Source organism: Polypterus senegalus, chromosome 11 (assembly GCF_016835505.1).
Source record: "Polypterus senegalus isolate Bchr_013 chromosome 11, ASM1683550v1, whole genome shotgun sequence".
NCBI classification, from domain to species: Eukaryota; Metazoa; Chordata; class Cladistia; order Polypteriformes; family Polypteridae; genus Polypterus; species Polypterus senegalus.
In genome coordinates this window covers 147,934,856-147,961,262 of record NC_053164.1, presented here as the reverse complement: position 1 = coordinate 147,961,262, position 26,407 = coordinate 147,934,856, and the positions used below count along the sequence as shown (strand labels likewise).

The 26,407-nt window shown below is 37.3% G+C and overlaps 1 protein-coding gene across 3 annotated transcripts in view; it reads left to right on the top strand.

Annotated features, from left to right (window-relative positions):
• Positions 1-5,520: 5,520 nt before the first annotated feature.
• Positions 5,521-26,407, top strand: part of mdm1 (Mdm1 nuclear protein) — a 126,894-nt gene continuing 106,007 nt past the window's right edge. For all 3 annotated transcript variants that reach the window (XM_039769780.1, XM_039769782.1, XM_039769781.1), the window contains exons 1-3: positions 5,521-5,644; positions 9,851-9,956; positions 12,517-12,812. In XM_039769780.1, coding sequence (XP_039625714.1) covers positions 5,624-5,644; positions 9,851-9,956; positions 12,517-12,812 — 423 coding nt within the window. In that variant the 5' untranslated portion in view covers positions 5,521-5,623. The remainder of the gene's footprint in view (positions 5,645-9,850; positions 9,957-12,516; positions 12,813-26,407) is intronic.

Below are 26,407 nucleotides of genomic sequence, written 5' to 3'. Positions count from 1 at the left end.
TTTGCATGTATAGAACTTTCTTAATTGTTTAACATATGGTTTAGATCAATATTTTTATTAGAAGGGATTGATTGAAGCTTTGAACAAATCTCTGCAGGGTCATTGGTTGTTATGATGATCATATAATGTGTCTTACTATGTTTTGCCTGAGGAAAGTTTAAAAGTCAGCAATAGTAAATTGATGGCAACTATTACTCACCTGTTGCTCTGGAACATCAGTTTTAGAAACCAGATTACTGAACTGGGCTGAAACTGTAGAATTAATTATGAATAAGTGGGTTTGGAAGCTGAATGAATGAAATGAATGATCCAGTGTAATCAATGTGTCTGCTGACAAGGTTACAATGTTGCATTGGGTGTGATTTTGACTAATTTTGCACTACCCACTGAAATGTGTTTAAAAAAACTCAACTTCCTGCTCTATTCTTGGCCACTAAATGACACTTGCTGCTTCACCCCCACTCCAAAATGTTCCTTATGGTGCTCATCTAGAATTTTGGCTCTTGGATTAGTGGGAACAATGACTCTTTATTTCCCACAACCAGGACTTATGGTTAGCTCTTCTCTTCTTCATCAAAAGAAAAGTGAATTTGTGTTTGATGGTCTTTGCATTCTAGGTTGCAATGAACACTTGTGACATGTTCCTGTCACACCTGATTTTATTGTGCACCATTTCTGCTGTAAAGGATAAACTTTCCAGTTTGTTGACAAAAAAATATTCAGTTCTTCACCATCCCTTACATTGCTGTCTATCGCTTTAAGAGGAAGGAGAAAGAGGGAGACAATGCAATTACATTGCATAGAATGCATTTGAATACAATTTGTTTTTTTTTTTAATTTTATTGCAATCATTTCATACAAATAGATACATTTTTACAAAAAATAGGACTGAAAACAAATCAACCCTCACCCCTGAGAAAGACAGCATGGACAACAGAGTAAAACTTAAAGCAAGTAAAAATAAGTAAATTGATGAGTTTAATAAACGGAGAAAGATAAACGGAGAAGAATAAGAAATGGGAAGAAAATCTGCTTTCTCAGTGCTTTAAGAACTCAATCTAAAATATTATTGATTAGACCCTGCCAGGTTTTGAAAAAGTTTTGCACAGATCATCTAAGTGAGAATTTGATTTTTCCAATTTCAAACAATATAAAACATCAGTTACCCACTGACTTAAAAGAGGAGAGTTAGGATTCTTCCAGTTGAGCAAGATAAGTCTACGTGCCAATTGTGTAGTAAAGACAATCACATTTTGTTTGTCCTTCTCCACTTTATGCCCATCTGGAAGAACACCAAATACAGCTGTTAATGGGTTAGGAAATATTGTGACACCAAGGCTGTCTGAAAGGCATTTAAAAATTTTGGTCCAGAATGATGTTAATTTGTGGCCCAGTGAGGCCGGAACTTGATTGCACCATTCGTAGGTTGGATCTTGCCCTGGAAACATTTTGGACAATTTTAAACAAGACAGATGTGCTCAGTATATAATTTTGAGTTGAATAATTGTATGCTTTGCGCATATGGAGCTCGAGTTGCTTGTGCTATTGTGGGGAGTGTTAAGAAAAGTGCTTCCCCTCTATAAAAAAGGTGTGCTGTATGTGCTGTTGGGCGTATGAGCACCCTCTGGTGGTCACAAGTGGCATAGTTGGCAGGATTCCTGGCTGTATGCAAGGCGGGGGACCTGTTAAAAAATTTTCATATGGTAACCTGACACAGCAGCTCAGCCGCACATACATGGCAGCACAGCAGCATGTACTGACTCAGTACTGTGGCTCTCAGAAGCATTGCACCCTTCCACAATGAGAGTGAAAGTAAAAACAGTGAGGAGTAGGATGCAAGCTGTCGTTATTGACAAGGGAGTCGTTGTTGGAAGTTACGTGGCCGTCTGGTAGAACAGAACTGCTGAGGGCGGGATCAATACAGAGTTATGTGCTAGACTCTGACGAGATGTCATGAGTGTTTTTCGTACCTCTTGGGTAGGAAATGCCCAGAAGCCCATTCCTGTTCAGTATATGCCCCTGAGAGTGATGATGGTGGTCCTATGAGACTAGTCCCACAGAAGCATGGGAAGATCCAAGTAAAAGGAGGCCCATGTACTGCCTGCAATCCCGTCTGCCAGACTGAATCCCACAAAGGGGGGGAGGGTGGTGAATAGATAAGCTACACTCCCTCAAGCAGGTAAGGGGTTGGCGAGACCGAATAACCCTAGCTCATAGGTCACCAGACTGTGCCTGTGCAAGAAATGTGCAGGCATATTGGCTCATGGTCGGCAGGCACAGATGACTGAAGCCAGATTCCACTGGTGACCAACACATTTAATGGTGTGTTGGTTGTATGGGACATGGAAAGGGTATTCCAGCCCATGCAATCTCTGTTACAGATCATTGGGAACCTTAAGACAATGATTGAGGAACTGGAGGCGATGGCCGAGGTGCCCCTGATGCAGGCCGAAGAATACATTTGGCAACTCAACATTGGACTGTCATTTAAGGTAAATTTGGTGGTACAGGTAAGTGTATCCTGTACTGTACAAAATACTGGAAATCCAAGCGAATTTCCCCAAGATGTGATGCCTGAAAGGAGGAGAGTAGCTGGAAGTCCAACAGTTGATTTAAGCGTGATGACTGACTGCTGTGCGATGGGGGAGGACAAGATGGAGCGGCTTAGTGGTGCCATCCTTTGGAACCCCCAGCCCCTCACTAAATCAGCGGTAGTCACCCACAAATTTAAAGGGGTGCAGACAATGTGGAGACTCTCTTCATGTCACAGAGAGACCAAGACTGTCCCCACGCCCCAGAGAAGGAAGGAGACCTGAAAGAGAAAGCCAGGGTCCCCAAAGAGTGCAGCGCATGAGCCTGTGTGTGCACAAGCACTGGAGAGCCAGAACCAACCTCGGCTGGCTGTAAGGAGCAGGAGTTCCCGTCCTCTTTTCATTTCTGCAGGTCGCAGAAGCCAGAAGGGTCACAACTGTATTTCGAGTGTAGACGGCTGGGACATTGCTGGAGACGCTATCCCTATGCATGGAAAGAAGATGCCAGGAGATGGCGGTGTCACAGTGTCTTCCTGCTGCTTTCTTGTTTATATTTTACAGGGCATAGCCGTGAACTGGCTGATGTGGATCATGCCTCCAGGAGAAAGATAACCATCATGGGCAGAGACTCTGCATCCCACAAGGCTCAGCTGAGGAAGGGCAATGTGACAGACGGCCGTGGCCCAATATATAGGAAGGACTAGGGGAGCAGATGTGCACAGGACACTACCTCCCCCGGAGCTCTTGATGGCAGCCTCCCTGGGTTGCAGCAGCACCTTAGATTCCTGCAGGGCTTCATTGGAGTTTGCTGCAGCCCTGCTGGGCTCCGTGGATGCCGCTGGGGGAGCTGTTGAGGTGGCAGAGCCCTTCTACATTGGGCTTTCACCATACCTGGGAGTGATTCCAGATCTGGTTAATCAACCACGTAGAGCACTCCCAGGAGCAGCAAAAAAGGAGCCGCCTCACTTCACTTGGGGAGCTAGAGTTGAGAGGAAGAGGAGGAAGCTTGCCAGAGGAGGAGTGGAGGTGGAACAAGGAAGAGAAAATGAAGAAGAGACTGTGGTGCTTGGGAACTATGCTACTCTGGGGAGCGAAAGAAAAGTGCTTCTCCACTATAATAAAGGTGTGGTGTGTGGTAAGACTTATGTCTGTGATGGGGTTGAGTGGCTGGAGCGCCCTCTGGTGGCCATACCTTCCTAATGATTACCCTAATAATATGCCTAATAATATGCCTTTTAATTCACATTAGCGTTATTAGACTTGTACACTTTATACAGCTGCTTTTTTTCTTTTGCAACTTCTTTCTCAACTTTTTATTTTCCTACCAAATGCAAAGTTTGGGATGTACCTGTCCTGTATTATATGTAAAAAATTTCAATCCTGTTCTAATGCTTTTCATCTGACCCCACACTTTAGAGATTAATTAAGATTAGACCATATCTGGTGGCATGTCTGGTGTTTAACCAGCCGAGAGTGGAGCATATCACTTCTCTATTAAGATTACTACACTGGCTGCTTTTAGCAGCATGCATTAAGTTCAAATCCTTGATGCTTGCCTACAGAATAGTCTGTGGATCTGCACCTACATATTTGGACACACTTTTGAGGAACTGTGCTCCTTCTTGACCACTCAAGTCTGCTGTTGAATGGCAACTGGTGATGTCATCTCTGTGTGGTATCAAATCTCAGTCCACACTTTTTTCAGCTCCTAGCTGGTGGAACGAGCTATCCACCTCCATCCAAAATTCTGTATGTTGTTTCTGGACTCTTCATTTATGATGATCAATTTTGTACACTTGTCCTGTTACACTTGTTTACAGAAATGTCCCCAGACTGATGTTTCAGGCTTACGTTGACCACCTGTGTAAGTTACTTTGGATAAAAGCATCTGCTAAACAAATAAATGTAAATAAACTTTCTTGTCATATATTTCTGAATTGGCGAAGTGAAAGGGTTTGAGGGTTCAGTCTAATGGAACATTTTGAAATGCAAAATCTGTGATACTATATTGACTTATATTTCAGTGAACTGTGCTTTACTGTTTTTGTTTTTTTAATAATAATATTTAAAGGTGCATAATTTGCATCTGCTCCAATTATATGAAAATGTAAAAAGTACAGAACTCTGATCTTATAAATTGTTACCGTTGTTAAAGGCATCATACTTAAACATTTTTTAACAGCATAAAATGGAATTATAACCAATTTTCTAAGCACACAAAAATAGTCTTAAATATAGTCAGTCATTGTCCAACCCCCTATATCCTAAAACAGGGTCACGGGGGTCTGCTGGAGCCAATCCCAGCCAGCACTGGGCACAAGGCAGCCCACCGCAAGGCACCCACACACCATGGACAATTTAGGATCGCCAATGCACCTAACCTGCATGCCTTTGGACTATGGGAGGAAACCCAAGCAGACACGGGGAGAACATGCAAACTCCACGCAGGGAATCCAGGTCTCCTTACTGCGAGGCAGCAGCGATACCACTGCGCCACCATATACTGGTATATTTAATCAATTAATTTAAATAGTGTTCATTGACAGGGTACAGTTTATTCAGACCCGGTTCCAAGTTCGTGTAAACTGGGGTATTTACAGTATTCGTTTATGTTTTATGTAAAATAGAAAAAATAACATAGAATAAACAACCAGCGATGGACTAGCGCATCTTCCAAGGTTAGATTCTGTGTACCGAGGAATTAGCAATAAACTTTCTTCGCATAATCCGGAGGCGCGGTAGACAGTTCTGAACATATATTTACATTTTTAGACAATAAAGCCCGTTCGTCATAACATGTTAAAGGTTTTTGGAACCAACAACTTAACGTCACTTTACCTAAATGAATAATTATACAACCTTCACTTCGGAGAAACAAAAGTTGGTATAATATCCGCCATCGCTGCCGCCCCACCCACTTCCGGTAGACAGTTCGAATTTGAGAGGACATCGGCGCGAAGAAAACAGTCTTCTGTGGTACGCATGCGCGTGTCGAGGGACGCTATGGCTTTGCTAAGGAAACGGAGCACAATACAGCGCGGCGGCAGGACGCTTTTCGTTAACAGATTTCTTTGCTTGGACCCTAGCTGTGCATGATGCCTGTCCGTTTCAAGGTAATGTATATGCTGTTGTTTTGTGAACAACAAAATTAAATACGTTTGTGGAATTTTTATAGTTATTTTGTCTTGTATGTAAGCTTCAGCGTTTTGATATCGACACGATTGCTCTGTCTTATATTGGATTCTTTTAGCCCATTCAAGCAGTAATTCAACTAAACAAACGCACTTGGAAGCTTTTGGTTGTTTTACAGATAAATGTGCTCTCCAAACCTTCATTATCTGCTACCATGTACTGTTGCTGATCAGCATTAATAGTGAAGGAAAAAATGTTTTGCATACTTTAAGACAGATATAATTCAATTGAAGCACCTGTTTAAGCTATCCCACTTAGATTACAGAGTCCCCCCGGCAAATAATTTTGTTTTCAGGTGATTCGTTTAATTTTTTAACAAACGAAGACTGCAGCACACTTCCATTGTTAAGATACATGTTTTTAGATAATCGTTTAATACATTTAAAGTATAGATGCAAATATTTTTTATTCTATATAATTCAGATCCGTTGTTTTTAATCTCTTAATTGGTTGCTTTTTCTTTGGACAAGATAATTGTATTACTTGGGTCTGGAGAGAGAGAGGGGGGTAATAAAAAAAACAATTTTTGTTAGCCTCGATGCACAAGAAAAGAATAGGTTGAAAAGGAAGCCATGGCTTCAGTTTCTTTGCTCATCCTTTACAAACGTCTGCTTAGTTCATCTCATCTCCCTGTTTTCTTTGTGTTCTGTTGCCTGTTGCTTATGTGGTACTCTCCATGAAGTGCCAGTATTATAAATAAAATATTTTTAAAGTATGGAAGAAAACAAAGGGCACCCCTAGTAAAACCACCAAGTAAACATAAGTAAATGAACTCCACACCATTAATTACCTCACTTAGAAATCAAATACTATATACTAGACCTATATGCCACAGTGATGGATTGGTTCTCCCGCCTTGCATCATAGGTGCTGGCTACGTATGATCCTGAACTGCAAAAATGGATGGAAGTTGATTATCTGGCATTTATTTTATAGAAACCTCATGCTGACAGTGTCTTACTCTTAGGCTTACTATAATGTTAATGAGTAATAAACACATTTCCACACAGATTGCTACCCCTCACTCCATCTTAACATGATATTTGTATAATATTTTATAATGTGCTTAGGAGAACTTAGCTCGAACCCTAAACCTTGAAAAGTGATTAGGTGGTTTTGTGTGATTTATTTTTTTTTGCCCCGTTTTATTTTTTGACGTTAGGGTTAGGCAATTCTGTGCATAATATTAATCGTTATCTGCAGTGTTCTTTATGGAAACAATTAAAGTGCATTTGTGTATATTTAGCTGGCATGGTGGTACCACAAATTGAGGCCTGGATTGAGGTCTGAACTCTTGGCAACAGTCACTGTCTTTGTGGCATTTCCACATTGTTCCCATAACTTCTTTGGGTTTTCTCTGGGTACACCTCATTTGTCTTCCACATGTCATTGTGTATACTATGTTAATTGGCCACTTTAAAATGTGCTGGTGTTAGTGAGTGTGAGTTTGAATGTATATGTCCTGATATTTGCTTGGGGGCTCTCCAGTGTATGTTCCTGCTTTCCTTCTTTGTACCCAATACTTCCTGGATAAGATCCCTGTGACCCTGAATTTAACAAAGCTTGGTATGTGTAATGAATGGATATTTGGACATTTCTTTCTTATTTTGCTTTGTAGCACTAAATATTTTTTGTGTTCTCGTTATTGCTGCTCAGATTCACTTTGTTGATGTTTCTGGCCAAGAATGTGCATTGAGAAAGGTGTAAGCTGTTGACAGGGTGTTCTGAATTTTAGAGAAATTTTTCTCAAGGGATCAGATTATACTCTGTAGTTGATTCCTGGTACAGCACAAGATGATGGTTAGATTAATAATAATTTATGCAAATATATGCATTAGAATTGTGGGTAGGTTATATCAGGGAAAGTTTAGGAAGAACAGTGAAGACATCCTTGTGTAGAAGGTTGTGCTTGAGGCATTGAAGGTTCAATATCCCCATTTCTGAATGTCTTCTTTGATGTTGTCTTTCATCCTAAATATTTGATACCACTATTGAAAAGAAAGTGCTAAATTGCTTAGTGTGCCTAGTTTTGGGACTATAATACAGAATTAAATGATTTGATGATCTGTGTGTGTTCTGTGTGCCTACTAACAGTAACTCCAAGTGTGGTCTGACCGTTTTGACACCGGGTTGTGTTGGGGATTTTTGTGTGTGTGTGGTTTTTTTTCTTTTGTTCAGGGATAAATGCAGAAGTATGTTTTGGTCTAGCCGATTTAAGCGTACGGATTTGCTTCGGTATAGCTTAGCAGATGACCAGGTGGGTAATTCTTTTCAGGGTTCCATGCAGGCCAATCTTTTGGACATTAGTTGTAAGTGTGGTTGATCTGAGACCTCCTTCATGTATATGTTACACTGCAGGTAAAACCACTGTTACTTTTTCTAATGACTAAAATAAAAATTGTGTTATGCTTTTACATCCAATTTCATTGTAATTCTTCATTGAAAATCCAGAAATATGAAATGTTCTTTCAGTAAATCCCCAGTTTACTTTTACTATTGTTTCTTTCCACAGCTTATTGATCAGTCGTTGTACTTATAAGCATGTTATGCAGCTTTGGCATCCTCCTTACCTACACTTATTTTTACAATCTGGAAGGTTAAGAATTAAGAACCCCTGAATGCACTTTGTAACTGGCTTGTTCAGGTCAGGATCATTGAGAAAGAACTGCCTGTTTTGGTATCTATAGGTGCAAGGTAGGAACCAACCCTGGACCTGGTGCCTGTCCATTGCACATGGACATCCATCTACAGGGAAATGTGTTACAACCACGCTGATGTACCATTCTGCCTATAACTGCAGAATATATATAATGAGAAAATTAAACCCGTACTTCTAGTTTCAGGTATTAACTAGATCTTACTGGCCTATTTACAACATGTTGCAGGTTAGTTCAGCTTCTAATGATGGATCACAGCTGATGACTGTGTTGCTTTCTTGGAAGAGATGTCATAATTCCAGCTGTAATGTGTAGGAAAGTGAAATCCAGCACTGTAATTAATCTAGAACAAATAAATATTGAGCTGTATTAATTAAACTACATGTAAGTGAGTTTGGAAAATGGACAGATGTATAAAAAGAAGTGCTTGCTTAACCCTATGACCAAAGTTTCCTTGTTACACAGTGGTACTTCATTCCATATTTCTTAAACATCTCAGTTTCTTGTATGCATTATTATTCACCCTACTGTGTGATTTACCTGAGATTGTTTTGTGTACTAAATTGATCAGTAAAGAAGTAAATCCAAAGTAATCTGTAAAGGATTTTGTTATCAAGTGGCTTTCCAAATGAACCAGTCAGACATGAAATGAAGTTTTTTTGTGTTCAGCCCAAAGCATCGACTTCATGTTTGGACAAGATTTAGTGTTAGGAAATGCACTGAGAAAAAGTTGTTTTACTTGCACTGCTGTGTCAAAACCATAACAGCAACAATAACAATAGACGATTCGAACAATGGTTATCAGATTCCTAATGCTGGGGTGTGGTAATTTTTTTTTTTATCATTTAAGATTATACTGCTTTGGTACAATAAAATATAATAAGTGTTTAACTAGCAGATTCAAATTTTGTAAGTGTTTGGAAACAAATATTCTCAGTATTTCTCCTGACAGAGCCCAATGTTTTCTCACATAACAATGAAAACAAAAATGAAAGCTGTATAATGGAAAAGGAAAACAAGTAGTTTATTACTGTATAAATAATAAATATTAATTGTAAGTTAAGGAATAAAAGTTCACAAATAGGTTATGAGTGCAGAGCTATGAATAATAAATTGAACTTCATGGCAGACTACACAGTGATCTAATTAATGCGCTTTAACCAATTTCTGTGTTGCTTTTTAATTCACTTTTAGCAGTGATCATCAAAAAACCTCTTGTATTCAAGTGATTTTTGAACTTTAAACTTTTACCTTTTGATGTATCTGTATCTGTACTATTTTGATGTACCTGAATTAAAATGTATGAGGTAGTTTATCTGTCTGTCTTGTGTTTTTTAATTGTTAGCTGCAAAGATTAAAATTAAACCTATGGGGTTAAGACCTTTCTTGAAATGGAAGCTAGTGCCTTGTTGGCTTACACAGAAGTTGCATATTACATTGTTAACTTTATTTTATTTTTTTTATGTTAAGGGAATAAGTGAATATAAAAAAAAATTTCAGAAAACATTTTCAGGATCTCAAAGCCCATCTGCAGAATGTATGATCCCTTGGGCAGGGCTTCGCTCAGATGAAATAGGTAAAATGTTATTATAAATTATTCACTGGAACCAAAATGATCTAGTATGAACAGGAAATAATTATGTAATTTTTCCTCTTTAAAAATTAATGCAATGCCTGTGGTGGACAATGAAAATCTTGGAAGAATAGCAGTGGCAAAGCTGGTGAGCCCGGCAATATTTAGTAAAAATTAGAAACTCTTATTAATCAGTATACATTTTTATAAATAAATATTACCTTTCAAAATATTTGAATTGTCCAAGCAGACAAATGAGCAGCAAAACATGGAAGGAAGAGAATGTGAACATTTTGGTTAATTTATGCAAAATAACTTTGCCATCTTAATTTATAATTCTGTTTGTCCGGTGTTTTTTGTAAACTTTATCTTAGATGTCGCAATTGAAGATGTTTAAGTAATGTGTAAATTTTTAAGATATGCATATGGAATGTTAAATGCTTGAGTTTTGGCCTTGGCTGATTCTATTGTGTTACTGTCAAAAGTTTCCTCCAGGTTTCAAATTCCTTTTGATGGTGTTGGAAACTGTACTCTATGATACCTTGGTACTTTTTTTTTTTTTTTCTCTTTGTAATTTTTACCTAAAGGGAAGACCTGTATGCTTTTAAGGGTTGTAACGGCCTATCTGCCTATGTGTCTTCCTTTGTTAATTGCCTTTTTCTCACCATTATGGTGGCAATATACAGTGCAATATTGTTGAAATGACTCTTCAGAGGGTGTAGCAACACAGTTTGTTCGTTTTGTATCAAATTTCAAGGCTTAAGATGATCCCCTAATGGGAGCAGCAGAAAGAAAAGAATTAACATCTGTTTCTACAGAAAAGCTAAATTTTTAATCTATTACTTTTTCCATGATAAAGGCTTTTTTTAAATTACTCTGGGGGGGAAAAAAACAAATCTCTGGCAATTTACTGCTATTCTTAACCATCAAAGACAGGTTTTTAAGAAATACACAGATGCTAGAGGGAAAAATAGGGTGTAAATATAAGGAAAAGTCATTACAAAGCTGTTTAAAATCAAACAGTATATTTTTGCTTTGGAATCTATTTACAATAACATGTAGATTGTGATATATTGTTTGTGAATAAAGTGCTAATGCACTTTGTTTTTAAAAAGTTAGTTTTATCAGAATGTTTAAAATAAAAAATCCTTTCATCCTTTGTTCCATGTATTTTGTCTCCTCTACTGCTGTGACAATACACCAATCCCAAATTGCTTGCCACTACACTTATACCTCGATATATACTATTTTTCACCAGCATTCACCTCATATGTACAATTGCTCATATGCAAACACCCATATCGGCAGATACACCCCAGCCTTGGTCATTGACTGGCAATGAGACTTCTTTATCGACATGGCAAATGCCAGTCTGGTAGGGAACTACCTGAGCTGAAGCACAAAAGGCTCCATCTCGTAAGCTATGGGAGCCATGGCCAGTCACACACATCCACCCCCACCCTCTAATCATTTTATTATAATATAAATGTGTTTGTTTATACATGCAGACAGAATGTATATATGTAATATTGTAAAAACATATGCGACGAGAGGAAGAGTTGGGGCTCCGTCTGGACACATTGTGTAATGCCCTGCATGAAAATAAATAATTGTGACAATAATTGTAATTATCAATGCTGTTGGCACTAATGAGCAAATAAGTGATACTTTAGATGTGGAGAACTGTTCTCCTCTAAAGTAGGTGCAACAAAGAACGCCTGTTTCTGATCGAGGAGTGATGTTAAATATCTAAGAGACAAGGAGGGGTAGGGCTTGTGGTGAGTGCACCAGAAGTGATGTTATCTTCTGGCTGTTCCTTTTCCACTCTAGAGGAGATTGAAACCAAGTTAATTATAATGAGCAGAATCTGAACCTGGATTTCGCAGGAGGAAGTGAAGTGTGAATAATACAGATATGTGTAAATCTAGGAACTAAAATAAATTATGATAATATAGTGAAGGTGAATTTGAAGGAAGTGTGGCATGGTGTTCCTGTTTATATCTTTGCCCTGTCACTGTCTATATGAATTTGCATGTTTTCATGTCAATTCCTTTCTTCCACAATATCAGATGTGCTAAAAGAACTAAAATCCTTAACTATTTTGGGCTTCTTATATTCTAGACCTATATCACTTGACTGGAAGATGTGGTCCAGTTTATTTTAATGACCTTAATGGTTTGGGGAACCTCTTTGGTATATCCAGTGAATTTTTGTAGCCTAGCTTCTATGTGATACCTTCAGTTAACCCCTGTAAAGAGACATGCACAAACTATGGCTTACCTGTGCTGACCAAAGAAGGCAGGATAAACTGTGGCATACTTGCTGGAGTTAATTCATTTGTTTGTTCAGCTCAGAGAACGTTGAAAACAATATGCTAAATATACATGCCTGCAAACATTACCTATTGAATTTTGTTAGGATCATCTTACCTGCTGTAATTTTTTTTTTTTTTTTGTAATTTCGTCCAGATTTATTTTGTATTTGTGTTTTTTATAAACATTAAAAGATATTTTGTTTACATTTCTGAGATATACTGAGACTTGTTTCTTTTTTTTAACCACAGGCATCGCAAAAGAACCCAGTTTTCATTCCAAAAAAAAAGTGCCTTACTATCGATCACAGGTTTCTAGGTCATTTGTGTGGGATCAGACACAGGGCTCCGAGCCCTATTTTGAGGATGACAGAGCTGCAATAAGAGAATTTCAGCACAAAGTTAAAACTCCTGATGCTCCACGGATGGATAGAATTCCCAGATCACTGTCGAATGAAGAGAGACCATACAGTGCTCCTCCAGCAAACAAAGCAAAAATGGATGGTGGGCATTCTCAGAAAAGAGATTCCAAAAACTTGCAAAGTGGAGTAAGTATCATGTTAACATTTGCTTCATTGTAACAGTATAAATATTTAATTACAGTTGTGATATTAAAGTATGTGTTCAATTTCCCTTGAGTGTAGGTCTCCTGTGTTGTGGAATTGTTTGAAGTATGTTTTTACATAAATAATACTATTTAAAAAAAAAACAAAAAAAAAAACCTGATCATTACATATGTACAGAATTAGAAAACATTGAATTATTTTTAACAATATTTTTTAAGAATGTACAAAGAGCACGAGAGTCAATCTTGGATCCTGGAGGTCGGCAGAGGCAGACTTAACCATTAGACAAACATCGGCCTAGCGCCCAAATAATAAAATCATTTATATTTTAATGAATTTTTTAAACTTATACAAAAATTTTAAACATGCCAAACTTGCTGTTACAGCTGTTTTTTTTTTTTCCATGGCCTTCCATCAATGTGGGGCCCTTCTTCAGTCCAGAATATAGTGGACTATTCCATATTTCAGTGCAATTAGAAGTGAAACCTGAAACAGCAAACTTAAAGAAATAATTCACCCAAAAATGTTTATTACCTACCCCTTGTAGTTTGTAGTGATGACCAAGAAAAAGCTTTATATTCCACATGAAAACATAACATTAAATAAAAGTTTGATTTTATAGAAGCCAGTAGTGACCAATGCTGTACATTGGCAAATGTCAGTTATCCAATTGGATACATGCAAAAAACACTGAAGTAACTTAATTGTATCTCATATGTTCTCAGTTGCTTTAAGTAAAATAAAATAAGTAAAATTAAAAAAATTAATATATTATAAAACCTCAAGTTAATGAATTCAAAATGAAACAAATTTATGTAAGTTCTGCAGAGAAATATAGGATTAAATAAGGAAAGCAAAAAGACAGTTACAAAGCAAGCAGTTGAAGGTAATTCTCTCCTTTTTTTTTCTTGAAATAAACTGCTGCTTGGTGGTAATTTTTTGAGAGCCTATTAAGTAATGTTGCAGTAAATGCCACAGACGAAGAGAAAGAAAGCAGTCAAATAATGTTCTGCCAACCCCCAGAATATTAAACATCTAAACGTCTCACAGTTTGATGATATTAATAACAGCAGCATTTTCTTTTATCATGGATGTGTATTACTCATGCAGGTAGCCCTTGCTGTATCTAGTGTTCTGGCCCTTGTGAGAGAATTCGAAGATGATGATGCTGCAGTTGGTTCATGTAAGGGTAGTAAGTTGCCATGCACTGTCATCCATAAAGTAATTGCCATACAAATAGGGTCGGTCTGTAGAGCTGCAAGTGTGCATGATTTTAGTTGTTCGACTGGCTTTGTCTTGAATGTTCATTTTTAAAGAATATGTTTTCTCATGGTGATATCAACAATGGATTTTGTTGGCAGCAACACACAGAAAGCATATGTTCAGTTGTGGCTCTGTGTGCAAATTGGAATAAAGAGTGTTGTCTACAAATGTGAAAGAAGGATTTTTTTAAATGAAAGGTTTTCCGGTAGCAATCGGCCAAAACAGTTTATTATAGTACTTCATTCTCTGTGTTTTGTGAGATAAGGTAATTTGTGTGTGTTTGAAATGGTTCATTACGAGCTTCAGTTTTAGTATATCACTGTTAATTATCTTTGTCTTCACTCTCCAAACTTTGAAATAATCTGAGTCGGTTGCAACAGGCAAAACCCATTTGTTTTCCCAATTTTAAGGAACAGAGTACAGTCAGAAATGTGTACTTGGGCAGGCATTCACCTTTGTTGTGAATATGAATTTTGCCTTTGAGGCTTTAAGCTCTAAGAAACAAATATTCAACTCCTTTTGATGTTAATGTGGACATTGTGCCTGAACTCTTGCAGCTAAAAGAAACTGAACTCTTGGGCAACAGGAAAAATAAGTTTACAAAGGGTTCTTTGTTTGATTTTTATTGCTTGCATATTACTTGAGATTTGTTTCCAAGGCTTTGCAAACCTGCTGTTCACATGCTATCATTCTGTGGGAACAGTGTCATTTGTGAGCAGGTGTTTTAACCTCATTAGCATTATGTTTACTTTCAGAAAAACAAGCCAGAATTATTGAATTTTTCTTTGTTTTTCCATTAAAAATAATGTTAGTACATGTAAATGCCTAAATGTCAACATTAGTACAGAAGGATTGGTGTTTCTAATGTCCATTTCTGTACTAATGCAGATTTAGTACATTTCATGTGATATATATTTTGAAACAGTTGCAAGCGGGAAGATAGGAGTAATGTGTTTGTGCATTTTTCTTATACTTTTTGTTTTTCTGGTGCTTGAATGAGAGAGGATAGAATGAAAGTGCCTGATCCATCGCTGCTTGTGATATTGTAGGATATTGCAGTGCATGGCTTAGTGACTTGGTAATACATTTACCCTGTCATGAACATTAACAGTTGTTGAATTGTGAACACTGCTTAGAGGCTAACGTGTTCTCCTTCCAGTTGATCACATTCCTTTTACCTCTTTGCCGTACACCTACTTGCACCATTATGAATCTTTAGGTGACACAATTCATCAGGCATATCATGTTAGTTCTGGCATACAGTGTAATATTCATCTGTTTCACTACCTGTGTCAATATCTGATGACCAATTTACATTGTCATCAAAATTGCTGATTCAACCAATGGCTCAGTTTCAGTTTGTTCTAATACTGGCTTTACAACTTCTCATTTACATTTCATTGTGTTTTGGTTGAAGGTGCCCTGCCACTCATGAATTTTGACGAGTTACCTTAGAGTGGCACAATGCTTAGAAATATGTTTTTTGTGGCATAGTGTTATTTTATCCACTAGATGACTGCAGAGTACTGTTCAGAGTGTTTTTCTGACTTAATGCCAGACATTGGATCATAGCAGCTATATCCTGAGAAATATTTGGGTTAGCCATTTTTGCATAGAATTCTGAGCCTGAGACAGACTTTTGGGTTATGCAATGGAGGTTAACAAATGAAAATTATTAAAAGTAAGTATCAAATCATACTAACACATACATCCTTACAATAAATTAATTTTTGCTATGTCCAGCATCTTGGGGGCTATTAACCGTTTGTGCAGAAGCAAACAGTTTCATTATCAGAGCAACTGCATAAAATTAATCTATTGTTATTATTTCAGCATTACTCTTAATAGCTTCTAGTAAAACAGTTATAATTAAGCCATTCCTTAGAACAACAATTTTCAAAGTTTAATGTATGGCATTTACACATTCTGTATGTATACTTGTCTGCATAGGTTCATAGGCACACCTTGATTTTACAGAGCTCACTGCACAAGTCTTTGATGAGGGTCCCATTATTATCTTTGACTTAGGCCACTAAATCAACCCCTGTACAGTGGCTACAGATTTCCATTCAGTCACTTTCTTTTTTTTTATAACCATGATCAAATTTGTTTTGCTTAAAATGTAACTGACTTGTTTGACAGAATGCAGAACACTCAATTATTTCCTTTTATTTAGTTGCCCAATAGTTCACTAACCCACCCAGAGGTCTGAGGCTCAGTTCCTGGTGAGACGCCATTTTTGTTCCAACCAGTTCTAAATTAGAAGTCCGTTCTTAGTGTTGATGTACCCTGTTGGCAGGAATGAAAACAAAGAAATACAAGCCTCCGGGATCTGTTTGATACCCCTGACACAGTACACAGTACAGAGTATATTTTTGGGGAAAATGCATTCTACTTTCAAACAAATAATTTGGAATGAGAATATCAGTATCTCTAATTAATCAAAGAATCAGGAGGCTAATGGTTATTTATTCAATTTATGAAGGAGACATAAAATGAAAAAGTGACAGAACGCTAAGCACATCTCCAGAGTCGTCTTCATTATCATCATTATAGGTACTGTTAACCAGTTAATAGGATATTGCCTGAAAGGAAGAGAACTTGATTCCTTTATGACTTGGTTGATTCCTTATTACGTTTAACTTGTGTGCTATTATATTTGGTTTTTTTTTTTTCTTTCATAATCTAAAAGCGAAACTCAATTTATAGATAGACATGTTTTTAGTGTAGAAAATATGGAAATACTGAAGTTTCAACAAGCAAGAAAAGTAGGCGTTGGAACACCACCTATTTGGTGATACACAAGTTTTACGTTTTATTTTTTTCATACAATGGGACATTAGTGAAGGTGAGGAATTTTTAACTAATATTAAATATTTGTTGAATTACATTGTTTTTAATTGACTGGTGAGGAGGTGTGGGACCAAGCTGTTTGGAGAAGGTTAACCAAGTATATTGACTCCACATTGAAGTGGGGGAAAAGATGAAGAGTAAGAAGACATTGTTTTTAATTGCCTGGTAGTGGTGTTCACATCTTTTAATTTGAAACAGGTCTTTGCTGACACTGATATTAGTTTTGAAACAGTTGCTATTTTCAAACAAAAATGGTCCCAAAATTCTCAAAACCTAACGGTTAATTATTCAAATGTCTATATAGTTACCCTCAGACATGATTGCTTCTCTTACAATGGCGTGAGTCGAATGCGTGCCCAATTTTAATTAATGCAAATGTAACAGATTTTGACTGTTTAATTTGACAGTTATTCACTGTCTTGTCTCCTCAAACTTTTTAAACTCCACAGATGCTTGACAGACTGTTGAGAAGAGTGGTGTGTTGTTATAACGAGATCGATTGTATTTTAAAGTGCTCCATTAACTTAACTTTTGAAACGTTTTGTAGTTGCATAGATGTTAAAAGTACATTTCTATTTATTTCAGCTATTGATTTGGATAGGGTAGTTGTTAAGGCTTACACAAGTCTAATATGTTTGGAAACTACTGTATATTAAAATAAGGTAAATAGTTTGTGTGATTGATACATTTTGTACTTGACCCCTCTTGTTTTCAGATAATTGCTTTACTGTTATCTAGTATGAAGATTAAGGTATATGTTTATGGCTTCAAACTTTTTTGTTTTTAATTTTAACAATTACTGTATGGCATTAGTGAACTACAGTATAATTCAAGTAACAAAATATTTTTGGCTAGTTCTTCAATATACAGTATAGTAAATTAAAAAGAAATGCCTAATCCACAAATACTTATCTTTTATTTAAGGTAATGGTTGCTAATTTTTTTCTCTCTATTATAATAAAAAAATTCGTGGGACGAGTTGAGACTTTTTAGCCTAGAACGACATGTGACTTTCAGAGAGATGCTTTCACTTCCCACGAGACAAAACTTTGTGCCAAGAGATTTAACCACGCCCGGGGCCGTAATCTATACAAAGAAGAGGCAAAGCACTTACTCACTCGCTCACTCATCACTAATTCTCCAACTGCCCGTGTAGGTAGAAGGCTGAAATTTGGCAGGCTCATTCCTTACTGCTTACTTACAAAAGTTAGGCAGGTTTCATTTAGAAATTCTACGCGTAATGGTCATAACTGGAAGGTATTTTTCTCCATATAATGTAATGGAGTTGAGCTCAATGGCCATGGGGGGGGGTGGAGCTGCGTCTGACATCACGCCTCCCACGTAATCACGTGAAGTGACTATGACCACAGTACGTAGAAAAGAAGGAAGAGCTCCCAACAATAAAACAGCAGAGAACCCGTGGATTAAATAAAAAGGCTGCTTAGTTGGCGAAGCAAGGAAAAACGACGGCCTTATATGGCGTTTGTTTATAAAACAGTGGAGAAGCTGTGTAAAGGCTGCTTCACAAAAAAACAGCGGAGTGCCTTATATGGGCAGGCAGTCAGCCAAAGAAGGGAATCAATAAATAAACGCCGAATACTTTATTTGCGAGATACAAGTTTAATGAGAAGACACGAGGTATAAACGAGACTTTGGATCACTTTGTAACGGAGTTCAAATTGCTGTAGCAAGAAACTTGTGCCGAGTCTTAGCTAACATTAAATAAAGCCGTGGACATCGCAACATCACAGAAGAGAGCAGCTCACGTGAACTGACTGAAAGCAGTACGAGTGATCACTTCCATGCATTAAACCTGTTCAAAAAACACATTACACAATTGAGAAGGTGATGGCTTGTTTATAAAAGAGCGGAGAATCTGTGTAAAGGCTGTTTCACAAAAAACCAGCGGAGCGTCTTATATGAGCAGGCAGTCAGCTAAAGAAGGGAATCAATAAATATCTATATAATCGTAATAAACGAGCAAAAAATAACGTACAAGCCGCGGATTAAACAAAGGAAATGGGTACCTGAACAGTAAAGTAAGTCTCGAATAGCTACACAATAACTAAGAATCGTAATAAACGAACAATAAAACAGTACAGAACCGCGAAGCAAGGAGAAACAATGGCCTTATATGGTGTTCATTTATAAAGCAGCGGAGAAGCTGTGTGAAGGCAGCTACAAAAAAAAACAGCAGAGTGCCACATTCTGAATGTATTCCTGGCATCACCGTTATACCATCTGATCTCCCATTTCAATTGAAATGCCTCAAATTTCCAGTAAGGCTCTGCTTCGCGATGACAATTAATAAGTCTCGGGGACACACCCTACAAAAGGGTTGCCATTGATTTGAGGCAACATTGCTTTCCTCCTGGACAAAACTATACGTTTTTTTTATATATATATATATATATAAATATATATATAAATATAATTTAATATAATATATATATATATATATATATATACTAGTAAAATACCAGCCAGCGGAGAAGTAGTGTGTTAAAGAAGCAATGAAAAGAAAAGGAAACATTCTGAAAATAACGTAACATGATTGTCAATGTAATTGTTTTGTCACTGTTGTGAGTGATGAGTGTTGTTGTCATATATATATATATATATATATATATATATATATATATATATATATATATATATATATATATATATATATATATATATATATATATATATATATATATATATTTACACACACACATATATAAACATATATATACATATACATACATATCTACATATATACACACACAGCTATTTCATTATCAGTGCAATACGCTGCTTGTTAAAACGGATAACTCCCTCTCTTACGTGCAAGTCTGCGTGGATATTATGAACTATCGTATTTGTTCAAGTTCTATTTAAATTTTAAATAGAAGGAATTTTCATTTAGTCGACAGAAATATCTTTGGTAGGAATGGTAAAAACAGACAGGAATATTATTCGTGAATAAATCAACTCAAACCTTAAACAACTTATAATATTTTGCTCTCCATAAAAATTCATCCTCTCTAAATTATACAAGTTAGAAATAAAGTAAACGTTAAAAGAACAAACATTCACATTTCTTTACTCTTATGTAATTTTATATAAAAAATAAACTTAGATTTTAAATATCCCAAAAGATTTTGCTCTCCATAAAAATATATCCTGTCAAAGTGATACAAATTCAAATATGAACATGCTGCATAACAAAACCTACAAATATAAATGAAATGTGTTCCTTTCAGCAATAACAAATCAAATCATTCAGTTTTCTTTGCTCATATGTCATTTTAGAGCTGGACGCCTGGCATCTATTTTTGGCAACAGGTTCGTTTATGTTTGGTGTGAGGTTCTGTGTTGTGGAGATTCTCAGGATGGATTGCAGGTGCTCATCAGTGAGGCGACTCCTGTGTGCTGTTTTGTTAGTCTTTATCACTGAGAAGAGCTTCTCACACAGATATGTGCTACCAAACATGCACAAGGTTTGAGCCGCATGTAGACGGACTTTTTTTGTTCTTCAAAGTCACCAAAGCGCCGTGCAAACTCAGTGCGCTCAGTTTATCAGCAAAGTGCGTATTTGGGAACACCGTAGTGACGACTTGGTTTAACATTACTTGGCAACAGGGAAAGTGAGGCAAGGTGCACTGGTGCATTTGTGTCTCCCATAAAAGCAGCTTCACTTGAAATCACTTTGTGATTGTGCACGGGTAAAAATGTCCGCTGGTGTCAGATTCTTATTTAATTATGCTGCTTTCTGTATCTTCTGCATTGCATTCAGGTCTTTCAGCCTCACTGATGAGCACCTGCAATCCATCCTGAGAATCTCCACAACACAGAACTCCCTGATGTTTTGTCTCATAGTGCCGTCTTAGATTAAATTCTGTAATTACAGCCACATTAGCTCCACAAATGAGACACACGGGTTCAGTAAACATATACTCAGCCTCCCATCGGTTTTTAAAGGCTCTATTTTCAGAATCAACTTTTCTCTTCAGCATCGTGTGAGCTAGCTTCGCAATAACTTGCAGCATCTTAAGGTAGACTTGATTAACGCAGTAAGTGTTCGGCAAGGCAGCTGAAGCGCTGCATTATGGGATCTGTAGTTTATTGTGTTACCAGCGCTTCATATACCCGGCCATTAATAACAATAATACAGTATATAAAATGATCTCGGGCGGATATAATTACACGCCGGGCCAGATGTGGCCCGCGGCCCTTGAGTTTGACACATATGGACTAAATAGAACTTGAAAAGATATATTTTTTCAAATGTGATCGCAATTCAGATAGAGTTGGCGCACTATAGCCTGCATGCCTCAATAAGTCATCCTCCCTCGCTCTTACTTTTTTACCGTTCATCTAATGAATACACTGAGTATGGCTTTACCAAAACAATCATTGATGGCGAATAAAGTATCCATTATTCGAGTATGTAGATCGGGATATATATATATACATATATATATATACCCGTATCGCAGCGAGAAGTAGTGTGTTAAAAAGCTAGAAAAGAAAAGGGAACATTTTAAAAATAACGGAACATGACTGTCAATATACAGTATTTGTTTTGTGAGTGTTACTGAGTGTTGCTGTCATCAAAGATTTGATTATCATTATTTCTTTCAATCAGGTTTGTATTTGTAGGATGTGTTGTGTTCAAGTTACATTCCGTGTTTGTCAATCGTTGTAAAGATGACAGGTTTCATTCATCGATTTGTTTCTTACTGCATCAATAAACAGCTCGTCTTCTTCTTTATCCGAGACCTGACACACTGCATGCACGTTTTTTTACACTGTCTTCCTTTAGCGGGACATTGACTTTTTCCACCGTGTGCTTTGTTTCCACAGTAGCAGCATTTATGAATATGCTTGTATGTATCAGGCGCTTCATATTTTTGCTGCCTTTTCAATTGTGTAATTTGGTTTTGTTCAGCTGTTTGGAACTGTTGCTTTTATCTGTGAACTGCGCAAGTTAACGTGAGCCGCTAGGTGTACATGCATCGAAGTTCCCAGTTGTGCTGGTGCCATCTCGTGCTATGTCCATGGCTGTATTTAATGTTACCTTAGTCCTGGCACTTAAAACTTTCTCTCGCAGTTTCGCTGAGTTTGTGCCAAACACCACGCTGACCATCTCATCTTCCTCTGCATAAGCACAGTCCTTAACCCGTGAATATTTAGTGGAGTTTGCTATTGGATTTCCGCTGACGGACGGCCTTATATGGGCAGGCACTAAATTACAAACGCCAGCGGCAGCCTGTCTATGAACTTAATTTAAAGTGTAGGTTTACATCGTGCTTTGTTTCCGAAGTAGCAGAACTCATCAATATGGTTGTATATGTCACTCGCTCGCTTCTTATTGTTTCGCTGCCTTCTCAATTATATAATGCATGTTTTCTTCAGCGCTTTTTGGAGGTCTTCCTGATTTTCTATGTACTGCGTGATTACGTGTGAGGCGTGATGATGTCACACGAAACTCCCCCACGGCGTTGAAGCTCATCTCCATTACAGTAAATGGAGAAAAACAGCTTCCAGTTATGACCATTACGCATAGAATTTCGAAATGAAACCTGCCCAACTTTTGTAAGGAAGCTGTAAGGAATGAACCTGCCAAATTTCAGCCTTCCACCTACACGGGAAGTTGGAGAATTAGTGAGTGAGTGAGTGAGTGAGGGCTTTGCCTTTTATTAGTATACTAGCAGAATACCCGCGCTTCGCAGCGGAGAAGTAGTGTGTTAAAGAAGGTATAAAAGAAAAGGAAAAATTTGAAAACAACGTAACTTGATTGTTAATGTAATTGTTTTGTCATTGATATGAGTGTTGTTCTCATATCTATCTATCTATCTATCTATCTATCTATCTATCTATCTATCTATATATCTATCTATCTATATATATCTATCTATATATATCTATCTATATATATCTATATATATATCTATATATTGTTTTCATATCTATATATATATATATATATATATATATATATATATACCAGCTTGGCAGCGAGAAGTAGTGTGTTAAAGAAGGAAAGAGAAAGAAAAGGAAACATTTTGAAAATAACGTAACATGATTGTCAATGTAATTGTTTTGTCACTGTTATGAGTGTCGCTGTGATATATATATATATATATATATATATATATATAGCAAATTACCAGCCTGCGATGTCATGTGTTAAAGAAGTTATGAAAAGAAAAGGAAACATTTTAAAAATAATGTAACATGATTGTCAAAGTAATTGTTTTGTGTATTTGGCGGCAGCGTCACAAAGTTTTTTCGTCTAGCTGCATCAGAAAATGTACCACAACGCCTGACATGCCTCCTTTTTAGTGTTTTCTCACAGCTTGGATTGCTGCTGTCATATATATATATATATATATACACACACACACACACACACACACACACACATACATACATATATATACACATACATATCTTCATATCTACATATCTATATACATATCTACATATATATATAATATATATATATATATATATATATACATACCTATCTAGGTGTATAGCTTTGGTCACTGAGTGCAAGGGAAAAATAATAAAATATAGTCTATAAGTTATTAAACAGTAAAACATTAACGTTTTAAGAAGTACAGGTACATTGAGCACTACTGGAGTGGTTTCAGGTAAACTACATTTTAAAGACTGTGTAACACAACAGGTAAGTAACTAACAGCAGCTAAAATGTATATGGATCATCTCTCGGTAGTTGATCCCTTTTGAAAGGCGCTACACGACGGCTGTGGTATAGAAATTACATTTTCTATGTGAACGCTCAAATTTGTGCCTGTGGTAATGTGCCTTACCGGCATTTAAAGAAAATTAGTTTTTGTCCTCTGCAGTGTTAAGAGAGAAAGGCTTTGGTTTGGGATAAAAGGAAAAAAGGTGTAAAGAAAGGAAAGTTGCCTTTTTCTTTTATATAGTATAGAGAGATGTGTTCGCTGACGTTATGATCGCCTTGTGTAGACTGGTGAGACGCCCCGCCATTAATCGGCTGTGATGGCACTGTCAGTCCTCCACTCGTGTGCGTGTTTTCATAATCCGAGGTGAGGACCTCATAATCGTATACGTGCAAAGGAAAGTGTGAATCGCCTTAATATTATTTTGCCGTGGTGTAGAAAAGGGGTCCCGTGTTTGCACTTGTCTGGGCTATAGCGCAGGGGGAGGATGAAAAAAATTAAAAGTGCTCACTTTGACTTAAAGCAGAAGCGCAGTCAGCGCCTCAAAGGCCGGCACAGCTATGCTTGCTGCGCTGGCTGCTCGACTTTTGCTGGGCAGGAGACCACAGTTTTGCAGACACGTTCATGATATCAAAAGTCTCAGCTCTTTGGAGGTCATTCATATATTATATATATAGCAAAATCCCGCGCCTCGCAGCGGAGAAGTAGTGTGTTAAAGAAGTAATGAAAAAGAAAAGGAAACATTTTAATAATAACGTAACATGATTGACATTGTCATGAGTGTTGCTGTCATATATATGCCTGCCTAAATAAGTCACCCTCGCTTTGCTCTTACTTTATTTACCGTTCATTTAATCATGGCTATTGGCGGAAAAATTATAAAATGGAAGGAGGATGGCTTTACCAGAACAATTATTGATGGCGAATCGATTATTCATAAAGCTTGAATTGGTGATGTTTTTCTGTGTTAACCTCATATTTTTCAGACTTCTTCTCAAACTAAGGTGGTGCGAGGGTAAAATGAATCGGGATGCGCTGATCAATGTAATCGTGTACAGTACCAGGAAATCATGCATTGACAAAAGCTCCCTTTGCTTGTAATGCAAAGTGTGATTAAATGCATTATTTTTAACGTTATGGAGCATGTGCATCGAAGCTTCTCAGCTGTGCTTGTGCTAAGAAAAGGACAGATTTTAAAAATAACGTAACACGATTGTCAATGTGACCTTTTGTAAGTAGTGTCTGGAGGATTCAGTGTGGAGAAACTCTATAGAGACAGCGTGTGTATTAACTTGTGGATTTTTCTGTGAGTATTTGGTGGCAGTCTGACAAAGTTGCTTCGAAGACGGCATTAGCCGAGCTCAGCTCAGACCGAAATTAGATGAATGGGAGGGGAGATGATGACGTGACTCCCCCACCCGCCTTAACTGTCAATCCCCCACAAACACAGTCTCTCAGAATTTGCATAAGCACACCCCTTCACCTACAATTTTAACTTAGTTATAAAGTGATCAAAACTCTCGCTTATATCCGCGCCCTCTCATTAAACTTGTATCCCGATTACCTGTGGGCATGTGAAACGCCAGCGGTAGCCTGTCTATGAACTTAGTTTAAAGTTTAGGTTTACACCTTGCTTTCTTTCCGAGGCAGCAACACTCATGAATATGGTAGTATATGTCACTCGCTCGCTTCTTATTGTTTTTCGCTGCTTCTCAATTATATAATGCATGTTTTCTTAAGCGCTTTTGCAGGTCTTCCTGGTTTTCTACGCACGCGCTGACAATCAGTTCACGTGATTACGTGGGAGGCGTGATGATGTCACACTAAACTCCGCCTTCCAGCTCAACTCCATTACAGTTAATGGAGAAAAATACCTTCCAGTTATGACCACTAGGCGTAGAATTTCGAAATGAAACCTGCCCAACTTTTGTAAGTAAGCTGTAAGGAATGAGCCTGCCAAATTTCAGCCTTCTACCTACACGGGAAGTTGGAGAATTAGTGATGAGTGAGTGAGTGAGTGAGTGAGTGAGTGAGGGCTTTGCCTTTTATTAGTATATATATATATATATACACACCCTGGCGCAACATGAGAGGCTTCGCCTCTAGCGCTGACGTCCGTGGTTCGATTTCCGAGAGGGGGGTGCAGTGAGTGTGTACTGCCTGATTTTCCCAGAATTAGGGCGAAACACGTGCCGCGTACTGTTTGCATTATTTGACAGTAAAACTATTTCAGTATATTCAATATATATATCAGCACTTCCCGATTTATTTTACCTTCGCACCACCCTTAGTTTGAGAAGAAGTATGAAAAATTATGAGGTTAACACAGAAAAACAGATCACCAATTAAAGCTTTATGAATAATGGATACTTTATTCGCCATCAGTAATTGTTTTGGTAAAGCCATATTCAGTGTAATCCTCCTTCCATGTTATGATTTTACCGTGGCTAGCCATGATTAAATGAACTGTAAAAAAAGTAAGAGTGAAGCGAGGGTGACTTATTCAGACAGGCAGACGACATCTCAATAGCTCGAATTTGGATATAAGTAGGTTCTATTTAGTCGCCAGAAATATCTTTGGTAGGAATGGAAGTTGAATTTAGTCTTTAAATTTCTGTGGTGAAGAAAAAATTATGCAATGATGACTAAATTTAACTTGCATTCCTACTAAACATATTTCTGTCGACCAAATAAAAATTACTTATATTTAAAATTTAAATAGAATTGGACAGATACGATAGTTCATAATACCCACGCAGC